The 20,983-nt window shown below is 29.1% G+C and overlaps 1 protein-coding gene, 1 long non-coding RNA gene and 1 pseudogene across 5 annotated transcripts; 2 read left to right on the top strand and 1 right to left on the bottom strand.

Annotated features, from left to right (window-relative positions):
* The first annotated feature begins 80 nt into the window (after positions 1–80).
* On the top strand, positions 81–7,091 carry LOC145962867 (aldo-keto reductase 1B pseudogene; annotated as a pseudogene). Its single transcript, XR_014436009.1, has 3 exons — positions 81–112; positions 5,244–5,695; positions 5,980–7,091. The product of XR_014436009.1 is annotated as an aldo-keto reductase 1B pseudogene (transcript).
* Positions 5,928–16,202, bottom strand: LOC145959884 (uncharacterized). Of its 2 annotated transcripts, XM_083079090.1 has the most exons (13): positions 16,031–16,202; positions 15,846–15,954; positions 10,770–10,967; positions 10,626–10,674; positions 10,216–10,533; positions 9,912–10,029; positions 9,640–9,801; positions 9,118–9,294; positions 8,605–8,971; positions 8,117–8,347; positions 7,350–7,605; positions 6,925–7,054; positions 5,928–6,107 (listed from the first exon to the last, which is right to left on the bottom strand). In XM_083079090.1, the coding sequence occupies exons 3-5, from the start codon at positions 10,851–10,853 to the stop codon at positions 10,361–10,363; spliced, it is 306 nt and encodes a 101-aa protein (XP_082935216.1). In that variant the 5' UTR covers positions 10,854–10,967; positions 15,846–15,954; positions 16,031–16,202; the 3' UTR covers positions 5,928–6,107; positions 6,925–7,054; positions 7,350–7,605; positions 8,117–8,347; positions 8,605–8,971; positions 9,118–9,294; positions 9,640–9,801; positions 9,912–10,029; positions 10,216–10,360. The 2 variants fall into 2 exon arrangements, with proteins under 2 accessions (XP_082935216.1, XP_082935217.1); XM_083079091.1 differs by lacking the exons at positions 15,846–15,954; positions 16,031–16,202 and adding an exon at positions 11,097–11,482.
* Positions 15,008–20,101, top strand: LOC145959886 (uncharacterized). 2 transcript variants are annotated; one of them, XR_014435210.1, is made up of 6 exons: positions 15,008–15,070; positions 15,747–15,951; positions 16,713–16,837; positions 19,267–19,474; positions 19,788–19,815; positions 19,892–20,101. It is a non-coding gene; the product is annotated as an uncharacterized LOC145959886 (long non-coding RNA). The 2 variants fall into 2 exon arrangements; XR_014435209.1 differs by lacking the exons at positions 15,008–15,070; positions 15,747–15,951 and adding an exon at positions 16,456–16,625.
* The last annotated feature ends 882 nt before the right edge of the window (positions 20,102–20,983 follow it).

Here is a 20,983-nt window from a genome sequence, read left to right as displayed (position 1 = left end):
TAATTCTTTTTGGAATAACGCCGAGTATCTCCGCAGAGAAAAATAAATAAATTACCACGGAATGCAGCTAATAAGACGTCATGGCAACACATGATCAGACTGATCATTCGAAGTCAGTTACTATTGTGATCGCTAGCCAAAACACGCTACCGCGTTACTTATCGTTTGATTCAAACTGTATCATATGAATATCATATGAATATCATAGAAAATTGTGTACGAATAGTGGATTTTGAAAAGCATACGTAGTAACACAATTGTACGTAGTAATACAATCGTACAAACAAATTGTCATAATTACATTTATAATAAAATCAAAGATATAGCAAATATTTGAGTGAATTCAATTACATGCTGCGTGCGTTTAAATATATGGATGAAAATGTTACAAGATCTGTAATTTTATAACTTCTTTGATCTTTGTAATTTGATTGCGATTATTATCTTTTTATCGACTGCTTTTGTACTATAATAAATTAAAAAGGAAAGCTGATAATAATTATATTCCAGTGTTCGCGCGATATAATGAAATAAATATGTATCATTTCGCATTGTCATTTGTTCTCCTACAAAAAATATAAATTATTTGCTTACTAAGAGTTCCCTAACTTAATCTTAAGATATATATTGTAATCGACCATAAAGAGAAATCTAAAATCTAAAATAATATTAGAAAATAATAACTTGTGATACTTGTGATACAATAGCAATAAATCAGCAAAAAATCACCGTATTGACATAAAATAAAGTACAAATTTAAAAGTTTAAAAAAAAATTGCTTCCCATTTCTCAAAGTCTGTATTCAACGTCCATCATTTTGTAAAACACTTTTTGTAACTCAAAATTATCTTTTTGTTTTTAAAAGAAATGTTCAAGTTTTAATTTGAATTTTGTTTCATCTCTATACGCCTGATTTTTCGCTGACTTATTGCTATTGAAAGATGATAAAAAATTGTGCTAAAATTCAGTAGCCCGTATTTTCTGTATGTGACTGTAGACATGTTGATAACATATGTGTATATCTAGTGGATATCTTTGGTAGCTACTTAGTGGATATAGATATGTGGATGATATACATATACATCTAGTTATCTATAGAGGATGGACCTCATTAGACATTTAGATATTTATTAGATAATTTTTTTTGTGATTACATGACTGAAAACATACTGAAGAAGTTATTTGTCATATTTAAAGTTATATATTGTTATTAAGAAATCATTTTTGTTTCTCATTTTGTATAGATATAACTATTATATAATTTGTGTTTATTTGTAATATAAAATTGTAGTTGTTATGTTTTAATTGTATAACGTTATCCTGGATTGATTATTGCAAAAAATGACGAATGTATATATTCGTTATATTGAGTATTGCTTATAACATTCGAACAAAACGTGGTATATATATAGAAAATTATCAAAATTTAACTACGAGAAACTATTTTTCAGTTTGGCCATCTAGTGCCAATTCCTCGTACTGAGTATTTTATTTCAAAAATTGAAGTAAATGAAATATAAAACTTTAGCATCTCCAAGTTGTATTAGAAAGTATACATTCTTGTAAATTTGCATATAAATTTTTATTTTGAAATTTTATGATAATATTCATGATATGTCTTTATATCTTAATGCATGTGTATATATACATATGTATGTATATATGTATATATATGTATGTGTATATATGTATATATATGTATGTGTATATATGTATATATATGTATGTGTATATATGTATATATATGTATGTAATACAATTACATTATAATATTTATTACACTATATAGTGTGTGTATATACATATATAAGTTTCTTTTTATCTTTTTTCCTTGTTTTGTATTTTTAAAATAATTTTTTTGTAAATTGTTAACTTTTTAACTTATAATGTAATAATATTAATGTAATTATATTAATATAATTTTATAATGTAATAAAAATATGAAATATATATATATATATATATATATATATATATATATTTCATATATAAGTATGAACAATGCCTTGTTTATTTATTTATTTATTTTTTTATACATATTTATACATTTGTATATATACATATATATATACATATTATTTGAACTATATATAATATCCGTATCGTACACGATGCTGAAAATTTAATAGAAATATAAAGCTACTAAAAGAAAGAGACATATTCTATATAGAAGGTATGAATTCTCAATAAAAATACCACTTTTCGACGCTAGGTGGACGAATGCTATAACATTTTCCCGTAATCAAAATTGTCCAGCATTAATATATCTTCTACAGTGCATCAGGTTTACGTATATTAAACACTTTATATCCATAACATAATTTTTGGATGTTTTTATGGGCGTGATTACTTATGGTAAAGCCAAAAATAAGTTTTTTTCTTTTAGGGTAAAAATAAACGATGTGTTATTTATCAATATGTATTAATTTCTTTTTATTTAACGTATCAATTTTTCTGTATATTTTAAGTTTTTTCAGTATATTATGTGAAACAATCTCTGATTAAATTTTATTACGCATTTGTAAATATTTTAGCCTCTATAGTAGCAAGAGAAAGTAATTAATTGTAAGAATTTTTTGTTAAGTACTGGTAAAAACTGATATTTTTAGCGTTTTATATATGTTTTTATTAAAAGATTTTAATAACATGTCAGTATATATTATTGAGTATTTGATCTCTTTTTCTTAAAAATACTGACTTCCACCTAAACGCATGCGTATAACGTGTTTAAAAATACATGGTTTTATAATGTGATATATTACTTCCCCTCTCATATAAGTTTTAAACTTAATTGGGTGGATTTTGAGTCGCGTTAAAATAACAACCCAGTCATTTCTTACATGTGCAGTTATTTTGACGTTGATTTTTTAAATTTCTATTTCGCTTTATTATTTTTATTCTCAGAGAAATTAACTCTATATCTCAAATTACTTAAGGTGGACATTTTAATGAAATTTTATAAACTTACTATATTAATTACATACAAAGTTCATACACATTTCCATAATCTATTACACGTCAATTTTTTACTTTGAAATTAGTGTTTTCTACTTATAGATGTTATTTTCTGAGTTTATGTTCATTTACATGTATTTATAATTTATATACACATTATAATTTATATACATATGTATATCCCCAGACAGCACAAAAAGGCCAAAAGATGTCTTAAAGACGTCTAGAGGACTTTAAGACATCTTTAAGTTGTCTTTTAGATGTCTTTTGGACATGTGTGCTGTCTGGGTCGATGAAACAGCTCTCGCAAGCACGGTCTTACATACAGGTCTGGAAACTCCGGTGATGGGGGAGGTCTCACTTAGTGTGTCCGTTTTTCGGGAGTTCACAGTTTGCCTGCTAGGTTCGCTGCGATCTAGAAGTCGCATTTAGACGTATGTTAGAGAGAGAACGACTACTGCCGTCTATCTCTGTCTCTCTCGCTCGTATTGCGACTTCTAGTCGAAAAACGGACACACTAAGTGAGACCTCCCCCACCACTAAAAAAGGCCTGAGTTTCCAGACCTGTATGTAAGACCGTGCTCGCAAGAGATAAAGATCTGTCGATAATATCATTTCTTAACACTAGATGGCCACATAATACAACACTTTCTCGTAGTTAAATGTCACCTATTTCTAGTATTTCTTCTGCAGCACATCAAGCTTGTACATTTCAACCAACGTTATATCCGTAACAATTTTTGTAACGGTGAAAGATTTTTAGGTACCTAATGCTGAGCTAAAAATAAAGTATTATTTCTTAGGTGAAGCGTTGTAGAGAGCAGCCTCCGTGTTGAATATTTTTATCGTAAGAAAAAAACGAGAAATGTATTCAGCACAACTGTTCTCTATAAAATGTTCACTGACGATGCTTTCAGTGGACAATTTAATTTGAAGTGCAGTTTAGGAACTAGTGATGCTGGTTAGGATTGGTCGGTAAACACTTTAATCAATCTTTTGTATTACGTACAAAACATATTAAATTATATAACTCAAAATTGTTATATAATTTGACATATAAAAAGATAATATTTAAATTTGTACATCTTGTGGATTTGAAATTCATTATGAAATATATAATAAAAATAACTTATACTTACTTGCAGATAGATTATGTCTCTTGATGATAAAAATTGATTATTTTTTAATCCTCTAGTTATATAATTTTCATATGGACCATTCCATATATGAACTATATAAATACGAACTACTTTTCTTGAGTATCATCTTACAACATTTATGAAACTGTAAAAGATACTAAGATGTAAGAGAAAGATAGATATTTTGTTTGGAAATTTGTACTCTTTGAGCATAGCTACAAAAGTATATGAATATGCTTAAACTTGACCATAAATATAATCAAATTTGTATAAATTATGATACTATGTATTTGTAATAAAGTCATGTTTAAATATATTTTATATGCAAATTTGAGTTTCTTATAGGCAGATTAATTATAAATGAATCGAGTATGCATGTAACATTATTTTACAAATTTTATAAATTATAATTTATATAATTCTTTGTGTAATATATATTATTATGGTACATATTATGATATTTGTTTAATTTCTGAAAAGACAATTTTGAAATATTATATGATTGATAGCTGTTTTCTAACAATGTGACAAATATCATACTAAAAATACAAGTGGAAGATAATATCACATAAGTGAATACATTGCCATAAGCAAATTCAGCTATCATTACAAACAAATTATTCGAATTAGTTTGCTACTGACTACACGCTGTTGATACATTGTGCGAGTGTTGTCTATCAGTGATATGGATGTTACAACTGTTAAAATTCTTATGACACAAGATTCGAAGACTAAATATGTTAAAATTGCTTGTTACATTTTCTTTATATGTTGATGTAGATTTGTAGAAAACTCTCCATCACCAGTGTAATACAAGATATGTAAATAGCATAGATCGTAATACATTACTTATTATTTTTAAAGTAGTATAATTTGTATTTTTTATAATCTAATTATTCATAAAATCTAAGAAAAGAGTGAATTAATTTCCATAATTTTTCATTAATCTTATTTACTTTTTCAAAGCATAATACACAAAAATAATATTAAATATTTTTACTATAGAAATTTTTCTTAAAAAAGATAATTTATTTCGAGATAGTGTGTCAAAGATTCTTTTTTCTTTTTTAATTTTTTTTTTAATTTGACTTTTCTATATTTCAGACTATATAGATAAAGACTAGATAAAGTTATCTAGACTAGATAAAGTTATTCATGCTGTAAAAATGCTATTGATATTGGCTACAGACATATTGATTGCCCTCACATTTATGGCAACGAGAAGAAAATTGACATTGCTATCCAGGCAAAAATAACAGAAGGTGAATAGAGAGGATCTGTTCATTATTAGGAAACTGTGAAATACTTTCCACAGACCCGTTCTAGTCGGACCAGATATCAAGCAATTGCTAGCTGATTTTGATCTTGATTATATAGATCTTTATTTAATCCACTGGCCAGTTGCATATAAAGAGGACAGGCACCTTTTCCAACTTCTGAAAGTGCCATTATTCTGAGTGATGTAGATTATGTGAATACTTGGAAAATTAAGGAGGCTGCTACCTAAAGATCTGACAAAAAACATTAGAGTCAGTAATTCCAATTCCGAACAAATTATCAAGCTACTCGAGAATACATCAGTTAAACTTGTTACAAATCAGGTAAATTAAGAATATTTAAAAAAATTATAGAAATAATTAAAGAAAATTTTGAGATTAATCCTTAGTATAACATAATTCAATATAATTTTGCACTAATTACATTAAACTATAAATTGATTTAAAATAGAATTTTATTTTTAAAGAGTAAAAATTTGATCTAATATATATAATAAAATTTTGTTAATTCGTTTTTTAATTTATAAAATTTTGTATATATTTATATAAAAAGAAATTTATATATAATCTTTATTATAAATATCTTAATTATCTTTGATTTAATTTAGATTGAATGTCAGTTTTACTTAACACAGAGGGAGTTATCAGATTTTTGTCGAAAAGAAAAGAGCAGTCTCATTATTGCATACAGTCCACTCGTATCACCAGACAGGCCATGCCAGAGGATCCAAAATTGCTAGAAGAGAGAAAATTAATTGAGCTTGGAAAAAATATAATAAGATACCTGCACAAAAACTTATACATTATCAAGAGAGTATGTTATTAAAATACGTTTCACAATAAATTATAATATGTTAAATATAATTACAAATTTTTAAGTTATATTTTAGAATTTATGATATTTATGATATAACAGATAATTTGTTATATTAATATGAAATTCAAATAATTTTAATAATTGTTTATAGATCGTAGTAATGTTATAATTTCCACGTCCAATTTTATAGATTATTTATAGATAGTGGTAATATTATAATTTCCAAGTCACTTAATAAGTCACAAATTGCTGAAAATAGCGAAGCATTCAACTTTAAAGTGTTATCCGATGATATCGCATATATTGACAGCTTGAATCATATTACAATGCACGAAATTGTCTATTACTTGATATCGGCAAGATATCATTAATTATTTATCATCATTATTTATAAAGATTAAATTTATCTTAAACCTTTATATATAAAATGTATTATTAGAATATAATATGTATTAGAATGTATTAATTAGATATAAATATATATATTTGTATATAGAATGCACCAATAATATATATTAATATCTATAATTAATAATACATTCTATATATAATTATCGATAGCAGATATCGCACGAAATTTACGCGAGAAATTGACAAAAGTACGACAAAAGTTCCATTTATAAATTGTAAAATTTCATTAGAGTTTGAAGTTCTAATAATGAAACTAATTATAACATATTGGACAAGTCAATTTAAAAATTATAACGATCTTTTTATCGTGTTACTTTTGGAATACCATTGCGCTACTCTTTTCACGACGCCTGTGATAGTTTTTCCAACTGACGTCAATGTTTCTTAAATGTTATCCTGACTTGGTTTAACTGTTATTGTGCCGGAATCATCAAAACATCGGATTTGGACACTCTCTGTAAATACAATAAATGATTTAGGATATTTTATAAAGTTTCTGAGATTACATAATCTAATTTACTTTAATATTAAATATTAAATACAAAAAGTAGTACACAATCTAATTTACTTTAATATTAAATATTAAAAATAAATTAAAAAGATTAAATATAAAAAAGTTATTAATTTAAGTCATTAAAATCCTATCAAAATTGATGAATCAGAATAACTCCGTTTTGTTTAAGTTAAAAACATTGTATTATCTGTTATAAAAAGGATGGGGGATTTAACAGAAATTATTTAAAGCATTACCGGAATCGAGTTCCCGAGCGCAGCGTTTTCCGATTGCATCCAAAGATACTCTGGTGACTTTTATTAATATTAAGTCAACGATCTTCCTGGAGTAATCGCCTCATCTCGGATACCGTGTTCCGAATCATTTCTTGCATGCTTTTGGAAAGTACCGGGTGTTATTAGTAACTGATGGGTTTCCATTCATCAAAGCAATTCCATACCATGGACCAATCTTGCTGGACAGTTTGTTCCATCGCTTCCTCTCTCTCTGTTTCTTCATTAAAAAATAAATAAAAGTTATTTCTCTCCATTTTTACTGCGCTTTAAAAATTTTCTATAAGTATAGATGTCTTTGTTATTTTTATAACGATTCTTTCTTTCTCTCTCCTGTCATAGTTATTAGATATATGCCAAAATTATATACATATTTATCAAAATTGTATACATATTTATAAAATGTATTATATTAATAAATATTATGTGAGTATATATATATATATATATATATATATATATATATAATATATATATAAATATAAGTAAGTAAAAATATATAATTTTTAATTAACGAATTTTAATGCATTGAGATAAAGATAAAGATCAAAAAAGATAATCTTAGTAATCTTTAATTAATCCTAATCTTAATAATCTTTAATCTTTAATCTTAATCTTTGGTAAAGAAAATTATATTTTAATATAGAATTACAAAGATAAATATTAATTAATTACTTTCATTAGTAAGAAAATCGAATTGATTGAAATTGACAATGATTTTAAAAATATACCTTCTAATGAGTTATAATACTTCTTTCATCACTTGTTCGACCAGCATACTCTTACGATACAAATCTATCACTGCCATTCTACATATATTTCCTCGTTCTTCTCTATCACAAATTCTTCTATTGTTTTTTCTCTATCACAATTCTTATAATCCTTCTATCATCCATGATTGATTGGATTCAGGTAAAGCGTGCAAGGTTACTTTTTGCATACTCTCCAACACTTGTAAAATTCTAACAAGATAAATCATTATATTATTATAAATTAATTTGTATAATTCTTTAAATTTTTTAAATATTGTTTCTCGGTTTCAAATTGCAACAAAATAAGCATTATTTTTCTTTTATTTATAACAGTTAGTCGTTGTTGTAATATCGATTTGACTTCTCAAAAATTGATACTTTTATTTGTGTAATAGTTTGCTTTTAAAGAGAAAAAAGAATGATTTATTTCAGCCTTTTATTTATACCTATTATCATCATCAATATACCTCATGAATTCTTGTGATAGGAATATCGAAGATTTTGATCTGCTCTTTCATATTCTGATAAAAATCTTTCCACTTTGGTTTGGTCCATGTCATAATTGTTAAGGCAGGTTCTAATAAAGATGCAACACAAACTAAATGCGGTAACAATAGTGGGCGAACTTCCAATTTTACGAGCTTGGCGATAAATACAAACGAATTCCTCCATCATAAGTTGAATAGAGACCATGATAAGCGTAAAATGATCTTTTTTGGTGAATATTATTAGTGCAACGATTTGAATCTCCAAATTTATTTTCGCTAAACAATCGGCTTCACGAAATAAAAGGATGACTCGGCTTTCCAAGTTGATTTCCACTTTTGCTGATTTCTAGAATGTAAAATTGTTTTCTTTATAACATTCATCACTTTATCACACATTTTATATAAAAATATTTGTAATATGTATTGAAAATTTATTAAATTTTTTTATTAAATTATTAAAACAATATAAATTTTTATTATATAAAATCTGACCGTTTCAAACAATCCTTGATGACCCAGGAATTTTGATGCGTCCAAATCTCAGCAATGTCTGATATTGTTTTAAAATAGCGACAGCATAATTGTATCTTTTCATTAAGTCGACAGTCAATGGTAATGTCTTTAAAACAGGGATTTGATACGGACGTCATCAATTCATTTAAATGTGCTCTAAAATTTCAAAATTGCTATCAGAAAGTTGGTTCCAAGATTTTACACATAATATTAATAAGAATAAGATATAAAGAATGAATAAAATGTTAACACAATCCAACAGTGATAATTCATTATATTAATGAAATTTTATTTAACCCAAAATTAAGGTATAAAAGTTATCAATATGTCTAATGCATCTTATATCTTATTCTTATTACTTACTGTGTCTTAACATATTTACACATTTTGATTTATATATTATTATAACATAAAAAGATTTTTGGCAACAGCTAAATTAATAAGAAAACTTTCTACAGCTAGTGCTAAATTTTTCTCTTTAAATATCTCAATAGACATCACCTTTCTGCCATCTGGAGCTTGAATTATTGCTAACAAAGTTAATTAATAATTTAAAAGATTTTTTGTTTTATCTCAAAAATAATTTGTGCCTCTAGTTTTGATTTTCGCATTGAACCATAAATAAAGCTATTTTTTTGTGAGTTTTCTTCATTGTTAGACTTTCTGAAATAAGTAAAATAATGATTAGATAAATTATTAGAAAAAAATATTTACTTATTTGTTATATTAATTTAAGAGAAAATAAAAGTAATATTTAGAACTTTTTTTATTACCTTTTGCATGTGATGCTACAGTTCTTTCTCGAGCAGGAATGTTTACGAGCAAGTCATACAAGTCCGTTCTTGATGATAATGAGCTATTATTGCAGCCTGCCACATAATGTGAATATCTCTATATGCAACAAAAATAATAATTATAAAACAATACAATATAATATTATCTATTAATTATATAAATATAGTTACTAATGCTATTAATTAGTAACAATAATAATAACAATAAAAATGATTGATATTGATATTGACTCATGCAGTCCATTTAGAAATAAAATTATTTATTTTATTTATATTTTCTTACCATCAAAGATAATTTTTATAGAATAGATATCTTTAATTTTCAATTAATTTATCATTTACTAAATCAATCCAGGGAAGAAGATTGTCAGTAACTTTTCTGTGTTTCTTTAATGCAAGAAATGTTCTTATTCACTTAAGAAGTTGCTTTAAGCTATGGTGATATATAATGATCTTTTTTTCAATAAGAGAGCAGTATAAATCAAAATCACTTCTAATTCAAATATTCTAGCCAATTCTTTGACATTGGCACTAGCTGCAAATCGATAAGTACTCAAATCATCAGAAACAAATGTTCCCTTCTTCTGTGTCGAACACGATCCTTTTGTAAACACAGAAAGATATAATTGCAGAATCTCCGTTGGTTTTCCTGTCTTGCGATACATTTTAAGAACTCGTGACAGCACTTCATACCTTTGTAGATTAAATCCTTTGCAAAAGGAACCAATGCAAACTGTTTCACCTGAAATAATTTTGAAAATAAGATATAAAAGTTCTTGACTATATGATAGAATACTTCTTTTGATGAAAAAGATAAAAACTTATATAAATACCTACTTTTGGTAATTTATCCAAAGTCGAATACTTCACTGCAATGTATATAAAACCAATCATGGCTATGTCTCGCACACACAAATACATGAGGAGAACTGTGTTCTAATTTCATATTGCATTTCCTTGTGACTCTAGTCTTCTGAGGTTTCATTACTGCAGGATACAACCTTGTCCACAAGATATATTTGTTGCGACCTTTCTCTAGAATTTTTATTCTAGATTAAGCATACTAAATAATACAAATATTTGAAAATAGTTCATGAAAATAATTCACTTATATATTTTTATTCTTATTTACTACTTTTATTATAGGAAACTAGGATGTTATACCTATTGTACTACAAGGAAGTAAATCCATTAACGATGCCATTTATGGATTCTTTTTGACAAGTAATTAACAATAATAACACTGTTGGAAGCAAGATATTAAAGTACTCATCCTTCTTTACATCTTGATAATATGTGAAATTATTATTATATTTTCTTTTTTAATAAAATAATTCTATATTTGCATTATTATAAATACTATCAATTTATTAGCAAATTGTCGAAATAAGTCAGCTATTGTCTTATCATACACAATCTGGTTAAGGATGTTAAAGTCCAACATGAAAACGTTTTTTTTTTAATACATATATCTCACACAAATAGAAATCGAGGTTACGCCAGAGAGAAGAATGAGAGGTGTCACGGCCCGCTTTTAGGTGATCCCTGAAAGCGATACGCCCTCTGTGGACCTTGAAAACGTGCACCTAAACTACGAAGCCAAGGTGCACGAATGTTCTCAGAGGGTAACATATAAGGTGCACAATTTCTGGTTCTGTTCCGCGCTATGTGCACAAAATGTCGGTAGCACCAGTGCTGTATAGCAAGGTGCTCACGTATATCAAATAAATTTTAATATAAATGAGAAATGACGAATTTGCGATCCTCTCTCTCTCTCTCTCTCTCTCTCTCTCTCTCTCTCTCTCTCTCTCTCTCTCTCTCTCTCTCTATATATATATATATATATATATATATATATATATATATATTTTTTTTTTTTTTTTTATTATATGAATGCAATGAGCAACGACATATTGTTTAAGAACAATCATGTTTTCTTTACATTAACTGATTCCTCTTATTATTCTGTACATAAAATTATTAAAGTAAAATAATTGAAAAATGAACATTTTATCAGATATTTTATAATTTATATAAAATTATGTCAACTTAAAGAATCAAATATCTCGTTAACTATTCAATGTGTGTGTGTGTGTGTGTGTGTGTGTGTGTGTAGCGTATACGGGAGTTATGTGAGCAAGCGAGAAGGTAATAAGAGAGAGCAAAATGGCAATAAGAGTGAGCGAGATAGCAATAGCACGAGCAACGAAGACTCGGAAATCGAGTGTTTCTTGCAGCCTGGCATATTATTTCTCTCTCGCTCGCTCCTATTACTATCTCGCTCGCTTCTGTTATTGTTTCACTCGCTCTTACGTACTCATGTATTGTCATGCTCATCTCGTTATCAAATCTGCCGCTGGCAAGCGGCCGATGACAAATTATGACAAATAAATAAGTTAATTATTTTAAGATATATTTATAAGGGTAAGGGAGTAATTTTAATGGAATAATGAAAATTTTGCGATTAAAATAACATCAAACACGGTATCAATCGGATAAACGTAGTTAAATATATAATCAAAATTTTTATTATCAGACCAATTAAAAATTATCCGATTTACGTCGTGTTTGATATCATTTTAATCGCAAAAATCTCAATAATTCATTAAAATTACTTTCAAATGAATAAAATAAAAAATAGGAGTTTCAGTTTTTATTTTATAAGATGTTTACATTCGCGAGGAAGCCGAGTCCGCTTATCTTTACGACCTGTCAAGTGCGAGAGCGACAGCGAAACCGCGAGTCGAGAGCGAGCGAGATGACCTATCATCAAAGAATTCCGAAGTCTCTTACAATCGGCTTCTTCACTTCCTCTATCCATTCGCAATTTACGAGATTATAAAGTAAAAACTGAAACTTTTATTTTTTATTTTATCGATATGAAAGTAATTTTAATGAATTATTGAGATTTTTGCGATTAAAATGATATCAAACACGACGTAAATCGGATAATTTTTAATTGGTCTGATAATAAAAATTTTGATTATATATTTAACTACGTTTATCCGATTGATACCGTGTTTGATGTTATTTTAATCGCAAAATTTTCATTATTCCATTAAAATTACTCCCTTACCCTTATAAATATATCTTAAAATAATTAACTTATTTATTTGTCATAATTTGTCATCGACCGCTTGCCAGCGGCAGATTTGATAACGAGATGAGCATGACAATACATGAGTACGTAAGAGCGAGTGAAACAATAACAGAAGCGAGCGAGATAGTAATAGGAGCGAGCGAGAGAGAAATAATATGCCAGGCTGCAAGAAACACTCGATTTCCGAGTCTTCGTTGCTCGTGCTATTGCTATCTCGCTCACTCTTATTGCCATTTTGCTCTCTCTTATTACCTTCTCGCTTGCTCACATAACTCCCGTATACGCTACACACACACACACACACACACACACACACACATTGAATAGTTAACGAGATATTTGATTCTTTAAGTTGACATAATTTTATATAAATTATAAAATATCTGATAAAATGTTCATTTTTCAATTATTTTACTTTAATAATTTTATGTACAGAATAATAAGAGGAATCAGTTAATGTAAAGAAAACATGATTGTTCTTAAACAATATGTCGTTGCTCATTGCATTCATATAATAAAAAAAAAAAAAAAAAATATATATATATATATATATATATATATATATATATAGAGAGAGAGAGAGAGAGAGAGAGAGAGAGAGAGAGAGAGGATCGCAAATTCGTCATTTCTCATTTATATTAAAATTTATTTGATATACGTGAGCACCTTGCTATACAGCACTGGTGCTACCGACATTTTGTGCACATAGCGCGGAACAGAACCAGAAATTGTGCACCTTATATGTTACCCTCTGAGAACATTCGTGCACCTTGGCTTCGTAGTTTAGGTGCACGTTTTCAAGGTCCACAGAGGGCGTATCGCTTTCAGGGATCACCTAAAAGCGGGCCGTGACACCTCTCATTCTTCTCTCTGGTTACGCTTAAACAGTCGACACGACATCTGTCAGCTGGAGTCAGTTGTAGAGGGTGGAAGGGAGAACAGGAATCTGTGCGTGACGCGTATTTCCTGAATTTAAAATGTTTTATTTAAAATAGACTTAATCCCCTAAAAAAAAAAACCTTATAAAGGTAAAAAAATACGCCAAGTACATAAAAAAAATCAAAAAAATCTAAAAGAGTGATAAAAATAAAATATTTAAAAACCGATATGAGATCAATACTATTAGCCAAGTACAATAAATTATGTGATATTAATTCGTAATCGATACTAAATGAGTTAAGATTACTTTAATTCCTTAAGCATTTTTTATATGATGTATATAATTTAAAAAAGTTTTACACAAATTCTAAATCGCATAAATGACCTTCAGATCGAAGTAAGATATAAAAACTTGGCGTGCCCCGTATTTAAATCATATAGTTTAAAACAGGAAAAGCTAGATTTTTGATGGGCCCAATGTAAAATTTAAAATTACACTACGGACCGCGCACGCGCGTAGCTAAATTTCGAACTTATATATCTTGTCTCCTCTGTATTACCTGGAAATCATCACATCCCTGGTAAAAATTAAACGTTTCTCGAAGTGTCAAAGAAGCGTAAACGAACAGAATAAAGCTTCTTAGAAGCTTCATTGACTTCCCATTAACTCTTCGCGATTTTAAATCTTCATGCATATTTCTCGAACGCTCCATAAAGTGTGTACGAAGCATTCCGTTACGCTTCCCTTACGCTTTAATATTTCATGTTTTTAAATATATTATTTTTTTATTATTATTATATATAATTTATACGACTGGGAGTAATGTGTTTTATAAGCGTGTGTACAAGTGTTAATGTTTTCACAAAAATATATAAAGAGAAAAGATCACGCATAAATGAACTCGATGCCTTTGTTTCTCAATACGAAAATTATGGGTATAGCACGGACACGCACCCAATATAAACTTTATCGGCAGTGTCAGAAAGTGGGTGTAGCACGGACACGCATCAAGTGGAGACATTACCGGTACTATTAGAAAATGGGTGTACGAAGTAGTTTCAACTTTGAAAATGGGTGCGAGGACTGCGAGGTGCGAGGGGCATATCAAGCAGTCAAGTAAAACCGCAACAGGCAAAAGATCGTCCTGGCCGCTCTCAGGTTTCTCTCTAAAAAATATTTCCAATATTTTGACGGACTCCAACCTAAACCATGGTTTCACTCCTTTGAAGTGGACAGAGAGGCAATCGTTACCTGTATCAGAATCAGGAGTAACCACTATTCACTAAACGCAAGCCTATACAGATGCAATATTATTCAAGATCCTTCATGCCATTGCGGTCATCCTCTTCAAGATGTGGATCATATCTTCTGGCACTGTCCTTTATTCTCAGTTCCTAGAGAAGCACTGATCAAGCAACTCCTTCAGCACAAAATTCAACCTCCGTTTCAAATTCAAGACATTTTGAGGACGCCTACCCTCGGAGTCGTCAATTCTATACACTCCTTCATTAAGAAAACAGGCATCCATATATAAACATCTAGTCTTGCTCATCTCTAATCACACATTCTCCTTGCCCTCTTCAACCTCCAATTTAATTAAAAGCAACAATAAATTTCAGCTTACGACAAAAACTCCAGTCTAGTCCAACACAGCAACATCCCAAGTCAGTTAGCTTATTCCCCTAAAGAACTACATTCAATTAACTATATAGAAGATCTGAATTTATTCATTTCTACAAGAAGAAATATAAACTCTAAATCTGCACTCTCACTACCAGTTGATGGCCGGATTACACCCTCAGAGGGACGTGGCCAAACAAAATTGAAGAAGAAGGTTTCTCTCTGCTATGTATTTGGAGTTTTCTCAAGCCTTAAGTCATTTTACTCATAATTTATTTATATGGAATATACTAAATGAATCTTTCAAGAATACCTTATTTCAATATTTGGGTGTAAATCCTTGGTCTGTAGAAGTTTTCAGCAGTTCAACTGTGTGGCCTTTTTAAGTATATCCACGAACTCTCAGTGTACTTGCACAGGTGCTTTATGATTAATTTAATATTTTATTTCTAAGAATACTTGACTTTTTTAGGTAATTATTCAGTTTAGGGGCCTCACCTCAAATATCGATAAAATTAGACTCATTCGACGCGTTTTTGCACGAAATGACCGAATCTGGAAGAAAAAAGTGTCGCTCTGCTCCGCGAAGCGAAATATTAATGCTTAAAGTTGAGGACTATTCAGGTTAGAAAATCTGTCATACCGATGGCACTAGCACTTACACACACACACACGGGGGGTGCAAGGGGGGCCTTTGGCCCCCCTCCCGCACCCACCCCGTCCCCCTCGCTTCGTGTGTAAAGTTGCAAAGTGGAACCTCGCTTCGCATGGAAAGTTGCACCCTACCATAGGCACCCCTACCGGCGGGATGGGTGCAGGAGGATACAACTTTCCACGCGAAGCGAGATTCCATTTTGCAACTTTCCACGCGAGGGGGAAGGGGTGGGAGGGAGGCCGAAGGCCCCCCTTGCACCCCCCCGTGTGTGTGTGTGAGTGCTAGTGCCATCGGTATGACAGATTTTCTAACCTGAATAGTCCTCAACTTTAAGCATTAATATTACGCTTCGCGGAGCAGAGCGACACTTTTTTCTGCCAGATTCGGTCATTTCGTACAAAAACGCGTCAAATGAATCTAATTTTATCGATATTTGAGGTGAGGTCCCTAAACTGAATAATTACCCTTTTTTAATACTAAAAATAATCTAGCATATATTACATTTTTAAAAACTTTTGTGATTAGGTATTGCTATTGAAACCTCAATTAGAAAGGAAAGCTGCATGTATTAGTATATGGCATCAGTTAATTAACAACTATGGTTGAAAATGTTTGCAATCCTCAAACAATATATGAAGCTGAAAATGAAGGTAAACTATGAATATTCCTTAAATTACTAAAACCATATTTATATGTATTTTTACACATTTTTCATTCTCGTAATTGGCTTACTCTTAGATTTATTTATATTTGCTTATATAATGTATATCTAATTACATAATTTTATTGCTGCTTAAATCTTATGGCTGAGATTTCAATACATTTTATGTAACATTCACAAGTCTTTTATTCTTTATATAGGGTGAGTTTTATTGCTTGTGTCAATCTTTTTATCATGTGGGAGATTATTGACTGCATAATAAATTGATTGATACATAAATGTCAATTATTTCGATCGACCGTATCGAAGGTCCAAATATAATATGTATAATAATAATAATAATAATAATAATAAATCCATACTACATAATTTCAGCTTTTAATTTGCTTTAATTGTACACATATATTTGGGCCTTCGATACGGTCGATCCAAATAATTGACATTTATGTATCGACCAATTTATTATGTAGTTGGTAATTTCCTGCATGATAAAAAGATCGACACAAGCAGTAAAACTCACCCTGTATATGTATCATGATATTAAAAAATTATATTTTTTACTTAAAAATATAGCAATATTTTAACTTATATAATAATTTATCATTTGCAATATTTTACTATTATATGATTTTTTTAGTATTATGTGATTTTCTAATGATATCTTTAAATGCTAAAATAAAATTATTATTCAATTTGATTGATGTAGCAAAATATCAAGGCTACCAGTGCAAAAGTGTCACTTGAGTGGTAGTAAACGTCTTGTATTTTCTTATTATCTTAATATCTAAATTCTCATGTGTGATACTTTTAAGTATTCCCCAAACTGTTATCATAATTATTTATATTTATATATTCTTTTTTTATAAAAGTTAAAAAACGAATAAATAGTTTAAGGTTCAGTGTATAACAAATAATAAAAAAGTAATTAAAATTCCGGGTCAATGAACCGAGATCGCGTATCTTGTGGCGACAAACAAAAGAAACAGCACCTATATATTATTTTGGCAAAGATGGAAAAAACTGTGAAAATAACATATGGATCAAGTGCAAGATTTATTGACAATAGACAAACGTTTCTACCCCATTCGGGTTCTCTTCAGTGAAAAAAAATAATTAACTAATTGACAAACGCAAACAAAAGAGTCGAGTGGTACAAAACATTATTAGCATGTAAAAGTCGCAAAAATAAAATAAAAGTGTCATTGCGCATCAAAGATTAATTTATGTCTGTGAACGTGTGCAGACATGACGCTCGAAAATTATTTATAATAACTTACAAATTAACAATTATGGAGTTGCCGGTATATAAAGGTATCGGAACGCATAAAAGACAGCGACGAATCTGTTTACGCATGAGAGACAATAACCAATCAGTGTACATGTGCAAACATGACACTCATCTTAGGCGTTGAAAAGTCTAAAAAGGATCGTTCTTCAATATAAAAGCATGGCAAAATCCAAGAATTTAATAATCAGAAGTAGCGAGTCATTAATGTGTTTATGGTCCTGAAAATTACCGTGGTAAATCTGTAAAAATTACAAACAGAAGGAGTCAAGAAGACCCAACATACATGTCAACAGATGTCGCAAAAATAATATGTTATGTACCGAAGCAATAAAATAACAAAGACGAACCGTTATACTTTTGAAATTAGACGCAAAGATAAATAACATGAAATAAGAAATAAAAATAATGTGAAAAGGTTCGTAAATTAATGATCTTAATGATCTTTAGAATGAAGGCTGTGATGAAATTAATGATCTTTAGAATGAAGGCTGTGATGTGACTTGCAAATGTGATAAGCGCTCACCAAGAAGATGAGGCCAGACAAAAAAAAGAAAAAAAAAAGAAAGATTCGCAAAATAATAACCGTTGAAACAAAAGGTAAGAAGCAATTGAAAAAATTCGATAGAAAGCTCACCAAAACGCCCGGAAGAAAGCAGAAAGGAGTTAACCAAATTAGGCCCATCCAAGAGCACGAGAAGCGTCGAAACTCATGTATCGATGGATCGCAAGTTCGAACAGTAATAAGACACGCATGCCGAAATATCGAAGCTAGCTGTTAGAGAGGGAGGGGATAAAGGAAATAAAAATAAAAAAAAGGGGGGGAAGGAAAAAAGGAAAATGAGGGGTAGGAGGAGAGGGAAAGGATAGGAATAAAAGAGAGATAAAAGATATGCTAGACTAAATTTCTAAAGGAGTTAAACTAATTTTTTTAAAATGGGAAAGTAAGAGCTATCAAGCAGATCCGTATCCTCTTTGATATTAATACTATTAGATTGATTTTTGATATGCAGCATTTCAGATACCAGTCTTTTGATGTAATGTGGTTCGTTGTCTAATATGGAAACGTTATTCCAATCAAATTCATGACCTGCTAATCTATGCTCCGACACAACGGTTCTTTTTTTATGCAGGTATAATGGAAATCTATTTTCTGCTAAAAGTATATGATACCAAAGACTGAGGAATAAACAGATTGCTAGGACTTTTACTCCTTGATAGAAAAAGAAGCTAATTATTGTAAATATGGTTCGCAAGATGAGATTTCAATGAAACTACCATTTTTATAATTTAGTGAGAACAGATTTTAATAATCAGGATGCACAAAAATTGGATGGATTAGTATGTATTACATATAAATCAATTAATTATTGCAAAAAAAACATGAATTATTTTTTAGACAAAAATAACTTTTTTGTAGAAATTACATTAGTTTGATTAACATCAATTATCCATTTTGATTCATAACAAGCATTTACACATTACATAAGCATTTATATATGCATTTACATTTAATAATTTCTGTAGCAGAAAGAAATCTAATATTAATAGTCTTTTCTTATTTCTTAAAAATTTATCTCTTCTATGCTGCACGTTTCTACGATTAAATTTTTTTCAATTATTTTACTTACAATCTGTTTATTTTATGTTACAGACCTGTAACTTTATTTTGGGCACATCAGGTAAAATAAAATACCCTCTTTTAGTTGATGCATTGATCGATATCCTGAATGTATTTAATCAAATTGATATGCATAGAAAAGGCAGCGCCACTGAAAATGAGGAAAAGATTACGTATATCCGCATTGTGCACGATTCAATACTACTTTTCCATATGTTGGAAATTATTACTGATGTTACCTCCTTCGACTCCTTATATGAATAAATTTGCTCTCGATGAAGAAATACCGGCTGGATCCATATTGCTTCATTCATTGATATGGGATTTGCGAACTGCATATAAAACTTTCATTGGTTAGTTATTTTTTATTTTACTCTGCAATTTTGTTTTTATTATATAATATTCTTTTTATTATGTAATTATTAATAATAAGAACACATCAATGCTATTTTAAGAAATGTTCCCGATAGGAAAACATTTATAAAATTATATGACAAAATCTTGCATGAAATTTGTGATTTGCAATTATATGGATATATTTTTAAAAATAAATGTAAAATAGATGTAAAAATTTATCTTTTATAAAATATTAACAACTGTTTACAATTAATTTCTAAATAGTATTTGAACAAAATAATAACGATATGGCGAATCATTTGTTAGTGCAATTATGGAGAAATTTTTTGTCAAGTCATGATGTCATTATTGTAAAAGTTTTTCACAATTTTCCTATCGGGGATGTTTTATAATTTTCGTAAAATATTTAGAAATTTAGAAATTTTTTCTGCCATAATTAATGCATGAAAATTAATTTTGAAATAAGTCGCATGATATATAGTATGTAATATGCAGCTTCAAAGTGTTCACACTGACATTTATCAATAATTATATTAATGTAATAGTTATGTGTTCACTTTATACAAGGTTTAGCAAAAGTGTGGAAACCCCTTAATATTTCGAAAATTACGCATTTTAAAAAAAAATGTTTCATACAAAAGTTATAGGGTTTTATGTGGCGCATTACACAGCAACATTATTATGACCTCGAATAGCGTTGTCAAGGTTTTGTGAAGGTCACCTCCAACTTTTTAAATGGGACACCCTATATACTTTTGCTTATTCTTGTAGCTTATCTCGAGAGCTTTCCAAAACACTATAATTAAGTTAGTTTTCATTAAGTACTTTCCGAGTTATGAGGCTTCAAATCATTTCTTAATTTTACATAAACC

The sequence above is a fragment of the Camponotus vicinus genome, unplaced genomic scaffold, assembly GCF_025532165.1.
Source record: "Camponotus vicinus isolate PSW18456_S1 unplaced genomic scaffold, iyCamVici1.0 SCAF_1, whole genome shotgun sequence".
Classification (NCBI taxonomy): domain Eukaryota; kingdom Metazoa; phylum Arthropoda; class Insecta; order Hymenoptera; family Formicidae; genus Camponotus; species Camponotus vicinus.
The sequence above is the reverse complement of the archived record's forward strand: the minus strand, read 5'-3'. Positions and strand labels throughout refer to the sequence as shown.

Excerpts from the sequence above, each read along its gene's own strand:
- LOC145959884 (XM_083079090.1), bottom strand. The coding sequence starts at position 10,853 with ATGTATTTGTGTGTGCGAGACATAGCCATGATTGGTTTTATATACATT. Across the intron at positions 10,675-10,769 it reads CTTTGGATAAATTACCAAAA|GTGAAACAGTTTGCATTGGT; the intron begins GTAGGTATTTAT and ends AAATTATTTCAG. Across the intron at positions 10,534-10,625 it reads AAAGGATTTAATCTACAAAG|GATCGTGTTCGACACAGAAG; the intron begins GTATGAAGTGCT and ends TGTTTACAAAAG.